At 45.6% G+C, this 22,143-nt stretch overlaps 1 protein-coding gene across 6 annotated transcripts in view; it reads right to left on the bottom strand.

Moving 5' to 3' along the window:
- Window positions 1-22,143, bottom strand: part of pdzd2 (PDZ domain containing 2) — a 160,735-nt gene that overhangs the window by 4,007 nt on the left and 134,585 nt on the right. For all 6 annotated transcript variants that reach the window (XM_031894800.1, XM_031894792.1, XM_031894794.1 and 3 more), the window contains 7 exons: window positions 20,878-21,683; window positions 19,549-19,693; window positions 15,014-18,149; window positions 13,322-13,439; window positions 4,999-5,100; window positions 3,867-4,128; window positions 117-251 (listed from right to left, as the gene is read on the bottom strand). In XM_031894800.1, coding sequence (XP_031750660.1) covers window positions 117-251; window positions 3,867-4,128; window positions 4,999-5,100; window positions 13,322-13,439; window positions 15,014-18,149; window positions 19,549-19,693; window positions 20,878-21,683 — 4,704 coding nt within the window. The remainder of the gene's footprint in view (window positions 1-116; window positions 252-3,866; window positions 4,129-4,998; window positions 5,101-13,321; window positions 13,440-15,013; window positions 18,150-19,548; window positions 19,694-20,877; window positions 21,684-22,143) is intronic.

Raw genomic sequence — 22,143 nt, 5'->3', positions numbered from 1 at the left:
GTATAGTAAGGCACGATGGATCTCCCAGCATCCCCTATCGCCCTGCAGATATACAGTTGTTATTACCATTTCTATAAACAACCAGACACTGAAGAAGAAGCAGAGCAAATACAGACCTTTAAATATGCGTTTGATGAAGAGGGGTCTGTCCCCGTATATTGAGGCCTTTCCCCCATCCAGGCTGAAGCCCAGGCCGGCGGAGGTTTTGTTCAGCTCCACGCACATTGTATCCGTCAGATCCACACTGCCCCCTGCGAGGTGCAACAAAACCCACGTTAATCTGCTGCCGCGGTCTCATTCGCTTCCCATCAAGCACAGAACCTGGTGCAAAGAGCGACACCATTCTGCCACTATTTCAGGGGGCCACATCTGATTAAAGGAAACGTGGCGCCCTTCTGAGCACTAACGCAGTTTCCATTATTTTCTATTCTTATTTCAAGCAGTTTTTAAACTGCTAACATGACCATCTGCTTAGAACTGACCAAGGAACCATCAGAGGATGGCTAGCTGCATTCTCTAAGCAGCGCAACATGACAAGTTGTCCCATAGCTCTTAAAATACATTTTCTGCCAACTGAACAGCAGGTGGCGCTGTAGTTTCAAATTCATTACTGTATGTGACACAGAAGTGAATATGGCTGAACTGTACAAGGAACAGGGTGTTGTAGTTATCCAGGAAAAAAGACTTTGCAACAGTTCGGGGGCCCACGAGTTAAAGGGAGCCCAAGGGGGACACTGACAGATTAGTAGTTTTAATATCTGTTAATGGAAAATATAATATTCCTTAAGTATAGGGGGAGCAAAATGATTCTGCTGTGGGCTGGGTTACCACTTTCTGTAAAAAATAAATACATGGGGGGTTCAGACCAAGAAAGGAAGTAAATGGGGCAGAACAAGAGATCATTACAATACCAGCGGGGTGCCAACCCTCGCTGTGGGGCCCAGTCATTTCTAGCTACGCCACTGACAAACAATGGAATATACTTTTGTTCACTGAACATTTCCCAGAGTATAAAGGGAAAGTAAACCATATTTAGCAAAGTCTCAATGACCTGGCAGACGCACATCCACCCGTGTCTAGCTTTGCTGCGCCAGTTGCAGGAAGAGTAATGACAGCAGAAATCTGACTGGTTGCCATTGGTTAAGCTGGCTGTACACGTGGATGGTGGCCAGCAGCCAGCAGTACAACAGGAAGGTGCCTGTACCACGTATTGCCCCTCATACACTATGGGGCATATTTATCATAGTGTGTAAGCCAACATCATCGGTGATGTTGCCTGTAGCAACCAATCAGCAATTCAAGTTGAATGGTCACCTACAAGTTATAAAACAAAAGCAAATGTCTGATTGGTTGCTATAGGCAACGTCACCGGTGCTGTTGGCTTACACACTATAATAAATATGGCCCTATCTGTCCATTCAGCCATACTGCCGACTGGCCGGATATTATACAGGATCGGCCCATGTATGTCAAGTTGTACTGTACTAATAGATAATTGCACACTGTTAGTAAATAGCTGTGTATATTCTCCATATAACTCATGGGAATAACAAGAAAGAGAGACGGCAGACTTTATAACCCCCCCCCCCAGTGCCGCTGGCATCCCATTAATGTGAGTGTCAGACAGGAGACAAGAGGAGCCGGTAGGAAACATTCCGGATAGTTTATTAAACACTCCAGCCTGTGTAAATATCCCAGTACAAAGGGCCGGCGCAGGGTGAGCTGGTGGGGCTGGAGGGTGTGGGAGATAATTGCCCTTTAATGTACAGTAGGAAAGGAAGCGGCTGCTCTCTGTACAGTCTCTGCGCTACTTCAATTCCAAAAACAACAAGAAAAGGCATTCAAATAAATCTGCCGGTGGGTGAGGCCCCCCCCCAGGGACTGCAAGGGGAATGTACATAAAGGTAACCTACCGGTGTGACTGCACCATATGGCACGGGGGGGGGGGGGGGATCCGGTGCAGAGTTTCACCATTTATATTCATAGAACAGCTTCTACCATGGCTGGCTTTATAGCATAAGAGAAGTCATCTTGATTGAACAACCCCAAAAGGTAAGGGTTATGGATCATTCCATACAGACACACCCAAACCAGTGACAGGGGAGAGGAAACCACTGGTGTTGGGGAGGGGGGGTTTTACAACAATATCCAGGAACATTATGGGGCCCTATAGAATATGCCCACTGTAGGCCTTCCAATCCCAGGGGGACGGCTATGCTCCCTATTATCTGCATAAATAACCATGTAACATACAAGAAGCTCTCTGGGACAGTTGGAGCAATTCAGCAAAACAATATTTATTACTTGGTACATCACCCCAGGAATTTACAAACAAAAACCTGAGACCCATAGCAGTCCCATTATTTATAAAGGAGTGTCCTGTGGATAAGGTATTCTTCTTGGTAAGTTTGCTGTTCAATATGAACCCCGCAACATAGACAGCTGGCAGTTAGGAGCAATGCGGACTAAACAAAGTGAGAAAATAAAGGCCAAGTAAAGCTCTTCAAAATACTGCAAATTTCCATGAACAGAAAATAAAGGCATGGACAGGAAGGCCAAGTCACAGGCTACCAATGCCTGTCCCCTCCCTGTTTTAGAAGGAATATATATGTGTGTCAATTCCAGCCATTTAGCTACACTGGTAAGTACAGCCAGCAGGGAGGGGTCTCTTATCTCCACTCTCTGTGGGGAACCCTTATAGATAGCTTAGCCTCACTGGACATTGTCTACATATAATATATATATATATATATATATATATGACAATGTCTACATATGACATTTTATCACAACAGGAATAAGTACAGGTATGGGATCCATTATCCGGAAACTTGTTATCCAGAAAGTTCTGAATTACAGAAGGGCCATCTTCTATAGACTCCAGTTTAATGAAATAATTCAAATTTTCTAAAATGATTCCCTTTTCTCTGTAATAATAAAACAGTACCTGTACTTGATCCCAACTAAGATATAATTACCCCTTATTGGGGGCAGAACAGCCCTATTGGGTTTATTTAATGGTTAAATGATTCCATTTTCTCTGTAATAATAAAACAGTACCTGTACTTGATCCCAACTAAGATATAATTACCCCTTATTGGGGGCAGAACAGCCCTATTGGGTTTATTTCATGGTTAAATGATTCCCTTTTCTCTGTAATAATAAAACAGTACCTGTACTTGATCCCAACTAAGATATAATTACCCCTTATTGGGGGCAGAACAGCCCTATTGGGTTTATTTAATGGTTAAATGATTCCATTTTCTCTGTAATAATAAAACAGTACCTGTACTTGATCCCAACTAAGATATAATTGCCCCTTATTGGGGGCAGAACAGCCCTATTGGGTTTATTTCAAGTTTAAATGATTTTTCAGTAGGCTTAAGGTATGGAGATCCAAATAATAGAAAGACCCCTTATCTGAGCATTCTGAATAACAGGTCCCTTACCTGTATTTCATAGCATCACATTTTCACACAAACTGGATTAACTAGAAGGATTAGTTACCATTCTCATTATTCTATGTGATGAGCCATGGTTGGCCCGGTGCCTAGGAAAGTTCACCAATGAGTCAGCTGTAGCCAATCAACCAATAAAGCACCCAGCTCTATCTCCTCCATAAATAAAGCTCCCTGTTCCCTAGAATGTGCCCTAGTCCCCCAGCTAGCCGCCGTGCCCATACCGAGCCCACATCCATCACAAAGAAGCCCATTGAGATGACTTATTGAGCTGCCACAGACAAGAAGGGAACATGCCGTGTGTATTTCATTAGTTCCCAGAGACTTCATGAGTCTCCCAGCAATAATCCGAAACAAATGTGCCTTTAGAATAAATATTTTCCATGTGTCCTTGGGCTAACCTCCTACCTGCTAATGCCGTCATAGACACATCCTTTCCAGATGTTGTGTGTCTTCCTCTAGAAGCGTCTAGCCGGGAAAGCTTCTCTCCATCTCGCTCTTTCTGTATCACAACGACTGCCTGTCTGTGCGGCTTTGCCCCGTGCAGGGCGTTCAGCGCGTACCCATGAGCGGCGCCCTGTAAGGAGCAGCCATTTATAGACAAGATGCCGTCTCCTTTCTCAATCATTGTGTCCTGGGAAGCCACAGCCTTGGCAAACACCCGGTGCACCTAGAATTGGGGAGCAGAAGTCAGAGTTTGTACATAATGTACCTTTGATGGCGAGATATTTGAAAGGAACCATTAATGGGCCAATGGAAAAGCCAACAAACCCAGGAAGATCTCAATTGGTGACCCTAAAGCAGAAATGGCTGTATCAGCCAATCAGTGACAGTGCCAACAATATTCATAGCCAATCAGTATTCTCTATCAGTATTCTCTATCTGTTCTTCAGATAGATATTCAATATTGGCTCCCAGTGTTATCTACAAGGGCAAATGTTCCCTTTTGAGTTAACTTTTAGCATGATGTAGAGAGTTATATTATAGTCTTGGTCTTCATTTTTTATTATTTGTAGGTTTTGTTTTTTTTACTTTTTGTTCAGAAGCTCTCCAGTTTGGAATTTCAGCAGCTATCTGGTTGCTAGGGTCCAAGTTACCTTAGCAACCAGGGAGTGGTTTGAATGAGAGACAGGAATATGAATAGGAGAGGGACTGAATAGAAAAAGAAGTTATAAAAAGTAACAGTTGCAATAAAATTGTAGCCTCACAGAGCAATAGTATTTTGGCTGCCGGGGTCAGTGACCCCCATTTGAAAGCTGGAAAGAGTCAGAAGAATAAGGCAGATACTTTAAAAATATAACAAATAAATAAGGAAGACCAATTGAAAAGTTGCTAGGAATAGGGCATTCTATAACATAATAAACATTAACCTAAAGGTGACCCACCCCTTTAAGTTGTGCTTGGGTGGAGTTCCCCTTTGATGAGCAGAATAACTATAAAGAAGCTTGTGGCCCCCCAGTGAGACCCCGAGTCCAACCACTGATCTAATACCCACGTAACATTCCCAGCTAGCGGGGGGGCCCCAGTTACCATCACTTACAGTGACTGATTTCTGTTCCAAGTCTATCCCTCCTGCGATGCTGAAGCCCAGGCCGGTCCCTTCTTCCTTATTCAGAACCACAAAGAAGACGCCTTCCCTCTTCTGCGGAAAGAATGGCAAAACATTACTCAGAGGTGGATTATTTGCTTTACAAACAGCGACATTAGCACTGGGCAGCGCATAATACTCACACCAACATTAAATGGCACTATTACTATCTACAACAGTATAAAGTCTGAAAAGGGAAATATCTCTGGGGGTAATGTAATAAAGGGCACTAAGTTTGCCCAGGAGCAGTAACCCATAGCAACCAATCAGCAGGTAGCATTTACCGGTTTTAAAAGCAAACATCTTATTGGTTGCTATGGGTTGCTGCTCCTGGGCAAACTTAAGAGACTTTTACATATTACATATGAGGTGTAGATGGCTACTTTGGAAACGCTCCCTGAGCAGCAGCCCCGCCCCGGTGGTAAATCCTTTCATACACATATAGAAACTAGAAATGCAATTTGCACACATTTCACTGACCATTTAATGGCTACTTTGCTGCTGCCCGGCATTCTGTTTGCCTTTTTGCTTGAGTGGCCATGACAGAGAGATTAGCTCAGACGCTGTATGCGGAGATGTTTGCTTGGTTGGCCTCCCCGGACACCTTATCTGAAGGTTGCCAAGTCACACACACATTACTCTCCTTTAGAGATGGACAGACTAAATGAATCCAGCATGACCTCTCACTGAGAATCCTGCTTATTGTTTATGCTTGCCAGGCACAGTGCCTGATGGCTGCCAGGTCAGGCAAGTTATTCTGTTTACAGATGCACAAAAGAAATGTATAAACTCTGTACCCAGGGCCTGTTAAGCATGAGTGAAAGTTCAAAAGCATCAGGACCCTATTTAGCCACGGTCCATTCACTCATTCACAGTCCCTTCCCAGAGGCTATTATCCCCCCACTGCTACTATAGGCACCATCTCTCCCTACTATACCTGCTATCCCACAGCCCCAGTCCCTTCCCAGAGGCTATTATCCCCCCACTGCTACTATAGGCACCATCTCTCCCTACTATACCTGCTATCCCACAGCCCCAGTCCCTTCCCAGAGGCTATTATCCCACTGCTACTATAGGCACCATCTCTCCCTACTATACCTGCTATCCCACAGCCCCAGTCCCTTCCCAGAGGCTATTATCCCCCCACTGCTACTATAGGCACCGTCTCTCCCTACTATACCTGCTATCCCACAGCCACAGTCCCTTCCCAGAGGCTATTATCCCCCCACTGCTACTATAGGCACCATCTCTCCCTACTATACCTGCTATCCCCCAGCCCCAGTCCCTACCCAGAGGCTATTATCCCCCCACTGCTACTATAGGCACCATCTCTCCCTACTATACCTGCTATCCCCCAGCCCCAGTCCCTTCCCAGAGGCTATTATCCCCCCACTGCTACTATAGGCACCATCTCTCCCTACTATACCTGCTATCCCACAGCCCCAGTCCCTTCCCAGAGGCTATTATCCCACTGCTACTATAGGCACCATCTCTCCCTACTATACCTGCTATCCCACAGCCCCAGTCCCTTCCCAGAGGCTATTATCCCCCCACTGCTACTATAGGCACCATCTCTCCCTACTATACCTGCTATCCCACAGCCCCAGTCCCTTCCCAGAGGCTATTATCCCCCCCACTGCTACTATAGGCACCATCTCTCCCTACTATACCTGCTATCCCACAGCCCCAGTCCCTCCCCAGAGGCTAATATCCCCCCACTGCTACTATAGGCACCATCTCTCCCTACTATACCTGCTATCCCACAGCCCCAGTCCCTTCCCAGAGGCTATTATCCCCCCCACTGCTACTATAGGCACCATCTCTCCCTACTATACCTGCTATCCCACAGCCCCAGTCCCTTCCCAGAGGCTATTATCCCCCCCACTGCTACTATAGGCACCATCTCTCCCTACTATACCTGCTATCCCACAGCCCCAGTCCCTCCCCAGAGGCTATTATCCCCCCACTGCTACTATAGGCACCATCTCTCCCTACTATACCTGCTATCCCACAGCCCCAGTCCCTTCCCAGAGGCTATTATCCCCCCACTGCTACTATAGGCACCATCTCTCCCTACTATACCTGCTATCCCACAGCCCCAGTCCCTTCCCAGAGGCTATTATCCCACTGCTACTATAGGCACCATCTCTCCCTACTATACCTGCTATCCCACAGCCCCAGTCCCTTCCCAGAGGCTATTATCCCCCCACTGCTACTATAGGCACCGTCTCTCCCTACTATACCTGCTATCCCACAGCCACAGTCCCTTCCCAGAGGCTATTATCCCCCCACTGCTACTATAGGCACCATCTCTCCCTACTATACCTGCTATCCCCCAGCCCCAGTCCCTACCCAGAGGCTATTATCCCCCCACTGCTACTATAGGCACCATCTCTCCCTACTATACCTGCTATCCCCCAGCCCCAGTCCCTTCCCAGAGGCTATTATCCCCCCACTGCTACTATAGGCACCATCTCTCCCTACTATACCTGCTATCCCACAGCCCCAGTCCCTTCCCAGAGGCTATTATCCCACTGCTACTATAGGCACCATCTCTCCCTACTATACCTGCTATCCCACAGCCCCAGTCCCTTCCCAGAGGCTATTATCCCCCCACTGCTACTATAGGCACCATCTCTCCCTACTATACCTGCTATCCCACAGCCCCAGTCCCTTCCCAGAGGCTATTATCCCCCCCACTGCTACTATAGGCACCATCTCTCCCTACTATACCTGCTATCCCACAGCCCCAGTCCCTCCCCAGAGGCTAATATCCCCCCACTGCTACTATAGGCACCATCTCTCCCTACTATACCTGCTATCCCACAGCCCCAGTCCCTTCCCAGAGGCTATTATCCCCCCCACTGCTACTATAGGCACCATCTCTCCCTACTATACCTGCTATCCCACAGCCCCAGTCCCTTCCCAGAGGCTATTATCCCCCCACTGTTACTATAGGCACCATCTCTCCCTACTATACCTGCTATCCCACAGCCCCAGTCCCTTCCCAGAGGCTATTATCCCCCCCACTGCTACTATAAGCACCATCTCTCCCTACTATACCTGCTATCCCACAGCCCCAGTCCCTTCCCAGAGGCTATTATCCCCCCACTGTTACTATAGGCACCATCTCTCCCTACTATACCTGCTATCCCACAGCCCCAGTCCCTTCCCAGAGGCTATTATGCCCCCCACTGCTACTATAGGCACCATCTCTCCCTACTATACCTGCTATCCCACAGCCCCAGTCCCTCCCCAGAGGCTATTATCCCCCCACTGCTACTATAGGCACCATCTCTCCCTACTATACCTGCTATCCCACAGCCCCAGTCCCTTCCCAGAGGCTATTATCCCCCCACTGCTACTATAGGCACCATCTCTCCCTACTATACCTGCTATCCCACAGCCCCAGTCCCTCCCCAGAGGCTATTATCCCCCCACTGCTACTATAGGCACCATCTCTCCCTGCAGGCCCTTACACAGGCTATTAGCCTCACTGCTACATGAATCTTGCCCTAATATAATCTGATGATACAGTAACATGATACAGTAAGTATACAATGAAAACTCCTGTCCTAAAAATGTAGGAAATTAATTTAAAGCCAAAATGATAACTTTCTACAATATGCAGATCACTTTCCATTTCTCGGTGAAGCATGATTATGGAGCCAAATAAAACCCCTTTTTGATGTTAGAAAAGAAAATTGAAGAGCAATAAACCTTACAGTTAGAGTCAGGATTTGCACATTTAAGAAAAACAAAATGAAAATGAAACCCTTGCTGTGCCAAGCCTAAACTGATTGTAAACGCTACCCAAAGTCTCCCATTAATGGCTTTCCCGAAAAGGAATCTTCAAATTGACTCTACTCAGGTGACATAATAAAAGACAATTAAAATTTATGTTATAATAATTATAATCTTGAAATACTGTATTATTTCTGGTCAAACAATAAAAGCTTAACAAAACCACCCCTCCCTATATTTATGGCAAACCTTACGGCTACAATCAAGCCTGGGGAACAGAACAATATTGTTTTCTCTTGCCGCAATGGTAAAATTACTATGTAAAAGCTCCAGGCACAAATGAGATTTACTACTTCATCTTTAATAGGAGGAAAGTCCGAGAGAGTCTGGAACCCAAAGGATGTGGGTTGGTCAGACACAAACTGACCCAACTCTGAAGCACTAGTATCATGTACAATACAGAGAAGGGACTGTATAATCATTTCTCATCTGCTTTGTTTGCCTTACTTTGCATGAAGGTGTTAATGTAGTTTTACTTCTGTATGAAGGAGGCCATACATGGTAAGATTTGCTTGTTTAGCGACGTCGCCAAATGAGCAAATCTTTCCCCCCAATATGCTCACCTTGGGTAGGCTATATAAAGCTAATGCGATTGCATCGCAATGACAAAGATAGGAAAAGTCAGAGCGAGGGCCGCATCAATGAGCCGATGTGATCCCCGATCCACGGAAATTTGTAGCCAGTCTGATTGACATCTGCCCAACTTTTAGCCAGATATCGGTGGGGAAGGCCTGTCAGAGGGCCCCATACACAGGCAGATAAACTGCCGATACGGGTCCTTAAGACTCTGGGAAGACTTCCCAGAGGCTATTATCCCCACTGCTACTATAGGCACCATTTCTCCCTACTATACCTGCTATCCCACAGCCCCAGTCCCTTCCCAGAGGCTATTATCCCCCCACTGCTACTATAGGCACCATCTCTCCCTACTATACCTGCTATCCCACAGCCATAGTCCCTTCCCAGAGGCTATTATCCCCCCACTGCTACTATAGGCACCATCTCTCCCTACTATACCTGCTATCCCACAGCCCCAGTCCCTTCCCAGAGGCTATTATCCCCCCACTGCTACTATAGGCACCATCTCTCCCTACTATACCTGCTATTCCCACAGCCCAGTCCCTCCAGAGGCTATTATCCCCCCACTGCTTACTATAGGCACCATCTCTCCCTACTATACCTGCTATCCACAGCCCCAGTCCCTTCCCAGAGGCTATTATCCCACTGCTACTATAGGCACCATCTCTCCCTACTATACCTGCTATCCCACAGCCCCAGTCCCTTTCCCAGAGGCTATATCCCCCCCACTGCTACTATAGGCACCATCTCTCCCTACTATACTACATCCCACAGCCCCAGTCCCTTCCCAGAGGCTATTATCCCTCCACTGCTACTATTAGGCACCATCTCTCCCCTACTACTATACCTGCTATCTCCACAGCCCCAGTCCCTTCCCAGAGGCTATTATCCTCCCACTGCTACTATATGGCACCATCTCTCCCTACTATACCTGCTATCCCACAGCACCAGTCCCTTCCCAGAGGCTATTATCCTCCCCACTGCTACTATAGGCACCATCTCTCCTACTATACCTACTATCTCCACAGCCCCAGTCCTTCCAGAGGCTATTATCCCCCACTGCTACTATAGGCACCATCTCTCCCTACTTAATACCTGCTATCCCACAGCCCCAGTCCCTCCCAGAGGCTAATTATCCCCCCACTGCTACTATAGGCACCATCTCTCCTACTATACCTGCTATCCCAACAGCACCAGTCCCTTCCCAGAGGCTATTATCCCCCCACTGCTACTATAGGCACCATCTCTCCCTACTATACCCTGCTATCCCACAGCCCCAGTCCTTCCCAGAGGCTATTATCCCCCCCACTGCTACTATAGGCACCATCTCTCCCTACTATACCTGCTACTATAGGCACCATCTCTCCCTACTATACCTGCTATCCCACAGCCCCAGTCCCTTCCCAGAGGCTATTATCCCCCCACTGCTACTATAGGCACCATCTCTCCCTACTATACCTGCTATCCCACAGCACCAGTCCCTTCCCAGAGGCTATTATCCCACTGCTACTATAGGCACCATCTCTCCCTACTATACCTGCTATCCCACAGCCCCAGTCCCTTCCCAGAGGCTATTATCCCCCACTGCTACTATAGGCACCATCTCTCCCTACTATACCTGCTATCCCACAGCCCCAGTCCCTTCCCAGAGGCTATTATCCCCCCACTGCTACTATAGGCCACCATCTCTCCCTACTATACCTGCTATCCCACAGCCCCAGTCCCTTCCCAGAGGCTATTATCCCCCACTGCTACTATAGGCACCATCTCTCCCTACTATACCTGCTATCCCACAGCCCCAGTCCCTTCCCAGAGGCTATTATCCCCCACTGCTACTATAGGCACCATCTCTCCCTACTATACCTGCTATCCCACAGCGCCAGTCCCTTCCCAGAGGCTATTATCCCCCCACTGCTACTATAGGCACCATCTCTCCCTACTATACCTGCTATCCCACAGCCCCAGTCCCTTCCCAGAGGCTATTATCCCACTGCCACTGTAGGCACAATTTTTGTGGTAAACTAATTAAAAACAATTAATTATGAAGGAGAATTTCCCCTTTAAGTTACTAAAAACTTGAAATTTTTAAAAGAACATTGGTAGGCAACAGACGTATACAAGTCATTGAATCCATAAGTTAAACCACTTGCAGCCCAGCTTGCAGAATATGAAATGGAATTCCATCCCAGACCTCAGACTGACTTTCCCTTTGTATAAATGCCAGACAGCCATCTTGCCGTTCCAAACCAGAAATGTCTCACATCTTTGAGAAAGACACTTGCCAAAGGGCTCCATTCACAGCTGGCTGCCCTATACATGACACACATCTCGGTTATAACATGGCCTGACTCATGCCAACAGTCACAATTATGGCTTAGAGTCTACTGAATACACCATAATTATATTTAGGAGTGGACTTACTGCTTACTGTTAGTTTCTTTTTAAAGTGACAGTTGAAGGACAAGGAAACCCAGTTTTTACAAATCAACAGTACATTGTGTATAAAAGGAACAGTAACACCAAAAAATGAAAGTGTATAAAAGTAAATACAATATAACATGAGCTGAATGAACAGGGTTTGTGCTGAACATTCTCTTTGCCTATTGCTTTAATTAAGAAATATCTATGGTTTCTGATATTTCTGGCACTAAACAAAAATAAGAAGCCAATTTCACTTTAGCACTTCCTGATCTCAAAGAACTTCAAAGGAGCTGATAAAATGTATTACCAGTCTGCTGAATAGCCCCTGATAATGAGCTGCTCAAAGGCTGCTGCTTAGAGAAGGGAAAGAGATTTGTTTAGGAGTAGATAGGGAGCTCTTTTGGAGGGCACACCACAAAACAAATTGCCCTGTTTATAAAGGAACAGAGAAGTGAGATCAGTTCAAATCAGTGTTTTATAATGGCAAAAATATAGAAAAAATGGTTTTTAAGTCTCATTAAATGCTCTAATAGCAAAACTTTAGCAAAACTGCTTTTAGGTGTATACTGGCCCTTTAAGCAGACTATAGTTAGTCAGCTATTTTTTTTAAATCAGTTTAAAAACAGCTAATATCTTAAAAACTAGAAACTCAGAACAGAGACTGCATTTATTTTGTAGCCAGGGCAGTAATCTTTGCAATTTCCACTTCCTCCCCAGAAAGAGAACCTTGTCTAGCCAATCTGTTGCTGGACTACAGCTCCCAGAATCCTTCAGTAATAAAGTGACAAAACTCACAGTCCAGGAGCCACTCAAAGAGCAGCGGATAGAAACCAGCAGGAAAAAGCTAAAAATCCCATATACGGCCATATTAACCAGGGTGCACAGACAGACAGATCTGTAGCTGCTGCGGATACCAGGGCAACTGACACTTAATTGCCCATATAGTGCCGCTGCGTGTGATTGGCAGAGCAGACAGAGGCAGGCTGGGATTTCACGGGCATGTAGTTTAAAATACCAGAGATATTTTTTATTCCTTTTGGCAGCGGCTCCCAAACACATATTTCTTCACATTATTAGACGGGCCAAAAACATTGTGAAATATTCCTACCACCCAGACTTCTCCCTGTAACTCATACCAGGGGGCGCATAAAGACATTCTTACACGGTCAGAAAAGAAAAATCTGTTTGGGGAAAGGTTATTAAGAAGTTCTTGAAACCACTTGAATAAAAATGGCAAATTAGTGTAACACAAACATCAGGCACCCCAAACCGCAATCCTGCACAATAACACTGCCGCTGCCCGACCGCAGGGGCCAACGCTGTCTGCTACAAGAATTCCCTTTCCAAACCCATTTCCTGCCGAGCCGGGAGCCAGCTGCTCCCTGTCTCATTAGGCTCAGGGTAACGACTCGTTAGTCAGGGGAATATAAGGTGGGGGGGGACGGTCGGGGGTCAGATTAGCGAAACTCACCTCGCTTTGCGTTTTTATTTCTTGAATCAGACTTATGATATCTGATCTGGACGACACCGAAGTCAAAACAGCTTGCAGGTTCTGCTGATCCTGGGTCGAGACCATGAGTTGCTCCAAGCTAAACCGAAACGCACCGATATTAAATATTAAATAGCAAGACGGGAAATACAAAGTCATGCTAAATCCCAAATCTGTTTCTTTCCTGTGTAACTTTGGGGCTTCAATCACGTGGATAAAATAATATTAATCGGCGGCGAATCAATGATTGCGGAACCTTTGATTTCATTCTTTCTGCTGCCTCTGGGGGAACAGAACTATTTTCGGTTAAGAAGAAAGTTTGTTTTGCCACAAGGAGAGACACAGGGGAGTCGTGCTGAAGCAGAACAAAGACATCCCTACAGACTAAGGACAGCCATACAGTGGCCTGTAGGTCAGTGGCATAACTACCCCACATTGGACCACCCCACCAAATAATGTGCGGCCCAGAGGGCACAGCAACAGCAACCAACCCCCCAGGGCCAGAACTAGGGGCAGGCAGAAGAGACACCACGATGGGGGATGCTAGACATGTACCTTTTCCACCTACCCTTAGTCTGCGTTCTCTTGTCCCCTCCTGCGCTAATTATCTCACACCCCCACGACATACTGTGCATTCGTGCGTATGTGGGGGGCGAGGGTGCGAAGTGGCCGGCGGGGTTGCCTAGGGCTTCCAACCAGTTTGTGGTGGATGGCTGGGTATTATAGTTTCTACAATTATAGAAGAAACAGACCCCACCCTCCCACCCCAGTACCCCAATGTAGGATCGGACTGGGCCGTTGGGGCACTGGGAAAAAACCTGATCCCCAGAGCTCCAAACGGCTACTGTTCTCCCTCCCCTGGCACACCCGAAAGTAACTATATAACATAAGCGCTTGGGGAGGTCCCTTGGGGGGTGTGGGGGCTACGATGAGTTCCCCTTTGGGGAGTGTTGTGGCCCTTGGGTGGCAGCCACGGTCGGCCCTGCACCCCCAACTCTGACCCTGCCCCAGTGACCAAGGGGGTCTGTTTCCCTCTATAAAGAAACCGCTCTTTTAAGATATTACTATTCTGAAAATTAAAGGGGTGGTTTACCTTGAGGTTAACTTTTAGAACGTTATAAAATGGCCCGGTCAACTTTTCAATTGGTCTTCATTTTTTATTTATTATAGTTTTTGCATCATTTACCTACTTCTTCTGACTCTTTAGCTTTAAAAACGGGGGTCACTGACCCCAGCTGCCAAAAAGCTACTGCTCTGTGAGACTCCAATTTTGTTATTGTAACTTTTTATTAATAATAAAAATTGAAACCAATCGCAAATTGTCTCAGATTAGAAACCTCTACAATATACCAAAAGTATAGTCTTGTGATGTTGCTCTGTGTAGAAAATGAAGTTAGTGAGCAGGGAAGAGTCAGCTGAGGTTTTTCCATTTAATTCTAATCAGAAAATAAGATGTTCCTCTTCTCACAAAGTTCATTTTCGGACAACTGTATAAACCCAATGGTCAAAGCATGGCTCCGAGTGGTTCAAGGCTGCACCAACCCCCCCCCCCCCCCCCAGTTTTTGGATATGGCTGAAAACTCCACAAAGCTGTACAAACATAAAAGCTACACATTTTCATGAATATATACAATTATTCCTGAGATGAATAAAGTTTGATATAATGCAATATACCTTATTGCCCATGATTTCCGGGAAAGCGTTCCATCTGGTCTACTTTCATCCAGGTCTGTCGCAGTTCCTGATAGGCTACAACCCATGAGGCCAGTGTTAGAAAGGTTTGATGATGCCGGCTCCATATTCTGCCCGGGTAAGTCGCATAACCTGGCAGGTATAATCTCAAGTTCCGTTTTAAACTGCGGTGCCTTGGGTTCAACTGTAAAGTCATCGGTGCAGAGTTTATCCAGGTCTGGCATGCTCAGCGCTCTCAGTTCTCGTATCTTAGAGCGAGACAGAGACGGTCTGATGTGGCTTGAAGATGTTTTGTTTTTCCTTATCTGTGCCGCCGGAGGGGAGCTCTCTTTTTTCTCAGTTCTACTTTCCTCATTTACAGGAGTCTGTGTTATGTTATCACTGGCACTCTTCTCAATGACTGCTAAGGCCACGCTTGGAGGGGTTGTTTCGATTGGTGCTGCTAAGGTCACTTCACTGTGGCTGTCACAACATGAACTTAAACTGCGCCTCAAATACCTGGAGGCATCATGGAGGCTTCCTTCTGATGGCACAGAACCAGAAGACCTCCTGCATATGGGTGGTTTGGAACTAAAGGGGGAGTGGTTCATGTCTATAACCTTCATGACCGTTTTATCAAAATGTGCCAGGTTTTCAAATGATTTAATCCTTTGCTTTACAGTGAGAGAAGAAAGGGGGTCATGGCACCAGTTCAGTTCATAGTAATAGTTTCTTCTAATACTCCTCATAATTTCACTGCGGGAAACATATTTTTCATTGGACACTTGACCGTCTTGAGTTGGCAGCTTGGATTTTAGTTGATTCTGTGCAACCGCGGGGCTGTTATTCCCCGCATGGAGATATTTTTCAAGCACACAGTCAACGGAGCCCTGAGAAATGAGACAATGATTTTGTCCCTTTGTCTGTGTTCCCTCATCATCCATGAAGATAGGAAGGTGGGCTGGCATGGAATATGTCCTAGTGACTGGTTTACACACAATGGACTTATTGTTAATCCTAGGAGACATATATACATTTGCAAAATGGTCATTGGTCAGGATGTTTGCTTTATCGCTGCCATCCTGTCTTCTAGTGGCAGAAGTAAGTGCATGTGGAAGTGCTGAGGAAAGCTTTACTTCAATAAACGTCCTTCGAATATCATGGGTTTCCGGTCCTTCAGTTGCCATTTGCTGAGGAACTCTCTCAGCTGTTATATCCTCTATAAGTTCCTTGGTGCCACTGTCTGAGCTGGTAATGGTTTTGTTAGGGCACTCAGAAGAATTTACCCTTAATGAGAATCCTTCATCCTTGCTCTTGTCGTTTGCGCATTTCCCAGTTCTTCTGCTGAACGGACTCATTTTATCGTTCTTACTGCTACATGTAGAGCTATTGGCACTAACATTGGCACTTGCTTTGGAATCAACACTCTGTACAGAGAGCCCAGTTTTGTGTTCTGGTTTCTTTGTCATGACAGGACTTCGAACTGCACGGTCTCTTGCTGCGGTGGAGCCGTCGGCCATGGAAGCTCTCTTTGCAAGAAGTTTAGGTGAAGGCTGCGGTGAGAGTTTACGGAAGTCGTCAGCTTTTGCGGGATGATTTTGAGCCTGTTCTTTATTTTTACTCTTGATACTAAGACCTTTAAGTTTGGGTCCTGGTTTGGATACCTGTGTGTTTAATATATCAAGGCTGCTTTTTAATGTTGTCTTGATGTCAGTGTGAAGTTTTGACAAGGGAACATTTGGCTTATACATATCTAGATTACAATTTCTGGTTGCAGGGGATTTCTTAGTGGTCCCCTCTGGCAACGTTTCCCTTTTCACCTGGACATTAGATGTAGAAACAGTACAATTTGTAATGGGGCCTTCATTTGTGTTGGCACAGCTAGCTTCTTGAGGGCACACCTCTGGTTCCATGCTGCTTCTGGTAACACATTTCTCATCTTCGCTCGGATCCACAATAGTGCATGAGGGGATGACATGACTGTCAATGGTCTCTTCAACTGCTGACATGTTTTCTCCACTGTCTAAAGGCCCCAAGTGGCAACGATATACATTACCTTCAGAGAGTGGCACCAGTCCAACGTTATGAACATCAGTAGAATTGTCTTTTACTCCTAATGTCATGGGATCTTGCACTTGTAAGGCACTGTAGTCATTTAAACTTATTTCACTGCGGCAAGGTAATTCCTGAGAGTCATTGTTTAACAAAGACATGGTAGGTGAAGCATCTGGATGACCACTATTGACTATGTTTTCCACGGTTACCCGATCTACTGAAGTATAATGACCAAAACCAGGAAGAGTGTTCCCACCACACCTCTCATCTGGCAAATCTTTTGGGGTTTCACTTAAGGTTGCTGCTGGGTACAGTTGGTGCACGTCATAGAACTGATGTGCTCCACTGTCTCCTTTCTTAATATCGCAACAAATTTCAATTTGCTCCTCCTCAGAATCTGTGGCGGTTTGTAGTTCTGACATACAAGACTGGTTCTGAAGGGAGGAGATCATGTCGCTTGTAGAATCAAGAAACGACTCCGAGTCGGAATCCTCTGCCGTTACGTACATAGAGATGGGCAGGTCGAGCGAACTGCTTAAAATTTGGTCTGACAATGAGAAATCCTCCTCGGTCAAGCTGCTGAAATTGCGGGAATAACTACTTAGGCAGCTTTTGTCCACTGCAAATTTTTTTTCCATCGACAGGGAGTCCAAAACAGAAAATGCCAAAATGTTCTCCGACTGGCTTGTGCTTTCATCGAAATTTGTAATGCTGCTACACAGCTCTGTCTTGGCTTCTTCTGTTTCTGCATCGACACGGTTCCCTTGTCCCGAGGCCACACAAGCTTCCATTTCCTCTGTGGTGTTGGAATCTTTAGCAAAGTCACATGAAGGAGCTCCAGAAAAATCAAGCTCATTAATAAAATCATCAATATTAGTGACGGTGCTGTCATTTCCTGCTTCCAGGCACTGGATTGTCAGTGAATTCCCTGCTTCAATAGTCACTTTGGCTGGAGTCGAGCAATCTGCTGTGTGCTGGGGCCCTTTACACTGGCTGTTCTCCTGCCTGAGGATCTCCACTTGTTCCACAGGTCCTTGCTGGTCTCCTCCTGAGGCCATGATGATGTGTGACAGCCTATCAACAGCTGTGAGAAAAACATGTAATCCAGTATTAAAAAACAGCAACTGAACATTCAAATACATTAAACCTTTATGCCATGGATTCTTTCAATGAGGCCTTGTAGCAATCATAACAATGTTAAAGTAAAACTATACCTCTACAATCAATACTAACAGATAGTTTATCTTATTAAGTGGTCTATTGAATAATCTTACCAAATTTGAATATATATATCATTAAATATTGCTATTTTGAATATTTTCCCTTGAGCCGCCATTTAGTGATGGGCTGTGTGCTCCCTCAGAGATCAGCTGACTTTCTCCATGCCCGTTTAGCCCAACATCTGCCCTGCCCATCTCCCTGCCCCATACCCCTGCCTAGTCACCTATTTCCCCACCCAAACCCAAAGGCTGGTACAACCTTATTGTCAATATGTATCAGGTTGTACATTTTCTGCACTGTGTGCGAGTCTTCATGGGAAAGACACACAGTATACAAGTGTTACCTTGGTTTCACATCTGGCCAGTACTCTGTTGCTAAAGAAAAAGGCCATATCAATCATATTCTTCAGCCTCTTTAACGTCCTTCACATAGTCTTTCAGGATATCCATCACTATCCCCTGTAGCTACAGCCATAACCTGCACGCTTAGGTCTCCCCCAACTATCAGAGTGTATCACAGTGGAATTGCTGGTGCAGTATTCACCACTGTAAGTCTGGGGTGAGACACACTATCTGGCCTTATAGAGCCATTCTATCAGTCTGTCTGCTCAAGCCCTCTACCTGCTCACAAACTCTGGTCAAGAACAGCGGTTTTCGCTTTATACAAGCCTATTCATTGCCTTCACCGGACAGTTGAAATTCAATAAAATTCAATCCGAGTGCAGCTCACAAGTAAAAAACGGTTGGGGAACCCTAGCTAGCTTAGAGGAAAACTGCAACAGGGGAACCTAGATAGTAAGTATTGTAGGATCTGCTACAGCAGTCGAGAGCACTAATTCTAATTAAAGAAGCCTAGTTTGACTCAATGCTTTATTATCTGTGAATAAGAGAACAGTTATATAGACCATTTATGGATAATAAAAAGAGACATTGCTATGGCTTTCTTGCTTCATAAAACAAGGGTATTCCCAAGGTCTTCCATTCACCTACACAGTTTTGTCCAGGTCTAATATCCAACTGTCAGCAAGCATCTGATGGCTGTTGTGATTTATTAAGATGGGAGGTGCAGTATTATATATATAGGCCCCTTGTAGGGTGCGTTCAAGATACCCTCAAATGCAGAGCACCTTGAACTTATATATAAAGCACAGAAACCATCCGTGTGTATGAAGCCTTTAACCAGGATTTTCCCAGGGGCAGAATGAGGCAGTGAAACAGGCCCAGAGTCTGAAAGGAATGAGCCCGGCAGCATTGTACCATTACCTGACAGCGGCTTCCGCACTCCCAGTGTAACGGATGAAGGCAAGCACTGGATAAAATCACAAGTTTGCTGGTAGGACATCTCGCTCACTTGAATGCCATTAATCGATATAATCTCATCGCCAGCCGCTAACTTTCCCACAGAATCCTAACAAAATGACAGTTATAAATCAGTTCCATTGGCTGCAGCTCATGTCCCAGCCGGAGCAAAGGGCAGAACATGCACCATTCATACAGTTCCAGAGAAATAAGTATTTATAAAGGCAATCACAGTAAGAAATACAATATGCACATAGGGGACGAGGGGCTGTAATGGTGTCGTAGGATAAGCTGAGCTGCCGGCAGATACATTTAAGAGCTAAATTGTGGTTTTCTTAAGCAATATAACGAGCTTTTAATCCAAACATGATTGTAGGGCTGACTCCTTCGTAAAAAATGTTTCCCCCAATGTCAGTTAAAGGGGACGGTAACCTTTATATTGAGCTTTAATATAAAGAAATATGTAAGTACAAAGAGGGAGCTCAGTAGAAGTGATACCACTAATACCCTCTTGGGAGGTAAAGGGAAAGTTATGAGAACTTCACTGTTGTCTTCTATGTCCGGTTTCTGAATTATATGCCTTTCTAGTTTGCATCTTCCTTGTCAGAGAGCAGACTGATTATGGGATAGACTGTTACTGCAGCTTTTCTTTTTCTAAATTACCTCTCTTCCAATCCATACTTCATCCTGGCATTCAAACAAATGCCGCTGCTAGGGTGGTGTAAAAACAAAGGAACAGACTGTAGGGGAGAGGGGACCAAGGGTAGACAGAGCCCATTAAATACTTAAAATGCACCTTTATTAAGAAAGCATTCCCCCCTCCCCTCAACCACTTTCCATCCTGTGCGCACACCATTAGATGTTAAAGTACTTGGGGGGATGTTGTTTATCTTGGTTCATTATACAGCACAGACACCATCGCATACAAGGTCCGGTTTTAAAAGGGAATCTGTCAAGTAATAAGAATTGTTTGCTCACCATGGGAAACTGAATATGATATCCTCCTGCCCTGCTGAAAACCACATGTATCTATTGATTTAAGGAGTGGTATATATGTATTAATGAGTATAACTTGCCTTGGCTGGGTCAGAATGCAGAATGCCCATATAGTCACAATGACAGCACTTACCCCTGTTCTCTTTACTGGCAGCCTACAAAATAACCTCATCTAAACTTTTCCTTGTTTAGGTGGAAAATAAATGGAAGATAAACATTACTTAGGAAAAGTCAACTTTCCCATTAATTAACAAAGATATTGGAGGTGGCAACAGAACCCTAGGAGAGTGCACATACCTTTTCCCCTTCTCTGGCCGGCCGTAACCCGGTTATTATAACAGATAAAGGACTTTCTTTAATCTCCAGGTCCAGCCCCACGGACTCGTACTCGCTGCAGAACAGCTGAACAGTGTCGGTGATGCACTTCCCAGAATGCTCTGAACCTTCAGGCTTTTTGACCAACGGAAGGGGTTTTGTTGGCTTTGATGGGAGGCAGCTCTCTTCTGCCTTGGGTTTTGGAGAGCTAGGATATTCAATGCTCATCATGCTTTTAACTCGAGTGACAGCTTTGTGCTCCAGTTTGGGAGACCTCTTATTCTCTATTGGCCCCTCTGTGGGTTCTTTGAGTGCCAAACTGCAGGGGCGAGCGTCAGCCTTGGCAGAGTAATCAAAAGATTTGATGGCAAAGAATGGAGAATCCACCATGTGCTCCACGGAACTGTCTTCAGACTCCACTGAGCTGCCGCAGAGGGAGGTTCCGGCCTCGCTGGCACATTTCACGGGCAGGTTATGGTCCGGTATTTCCTCATCAACATCCAGAGTTGACATGACAATACCAGAATCTTCATCAGCGTTTTTCTTTAAATGATCTTTATAGTTGCCTTCGTCTTTCCTACTTATGTCACCGTCCTCGCTGCCATCCTCATCCTCGTAGCTTACGATGCGGCGCTGGCGCAGGAGAGGGCTGCGTATAGACTGTGGGCTGCTGTTCAGACTGGACTGTCTGGTGCTGACAATGTGCTTGTTGCAGGGACTGGGAATATTTCCATTTCTGTGGGAGGCCGGAATACAGCACTCTGCCTTTGCTCCACATTCCTTAGCATCTGAAACAAACAATGGTACCGATTTGTTGGGTTCATGGCATTTGGCATTCCTGGCAGGCAATACTCACAGTCACAGCCGCGGTACCACCATATAGAGAAGCAGGTACCGGTTACCGACCCTCAGAATAATGGAAAAGATAAAAGGCAGAAAGTACAAGAACCATGGCAGCCCCATTGGCCTTTGCCGTGCTCAGGGTCTTGGAGCCCTCAAAGCTCTGTTTTTAACTGAACCAAAATGGCGGCTCAAGGGAAAGGGCAATATTTACTGATATATATATTCTGGTTTGGTAAGCTACTTTAATAGGTCACTTAATATAATATATACTATCTGTTGGTTAAATATTCATTCTGGGGGTATAGTTTAGTTATAATACTATCACTTAAACACTATCCGGACATGTTTGTACTTTCTGATATTATCTTTGGAATGACTCCACTTTAGAATGAATATATTGCCCAT

Source organism: Xenopus tropicalis, chromosome 1 (assembly GCF_000004195.4).
Source record: "Xenopus tropicalis strain Nigerian chromosome 1, UCB_Xtro_10.0, whole genome shotgun sequence".
In the NCBI taxonomy this organism is placed as follows: Eukaryota; Metazoa; Chordata; class Amphibia; order Anura; family Pipidae; genus Xenopus; species Xenopus tropicalis.
This window is presented reverse-complemented; position numbering and strand designations above follow the sequence as displayed.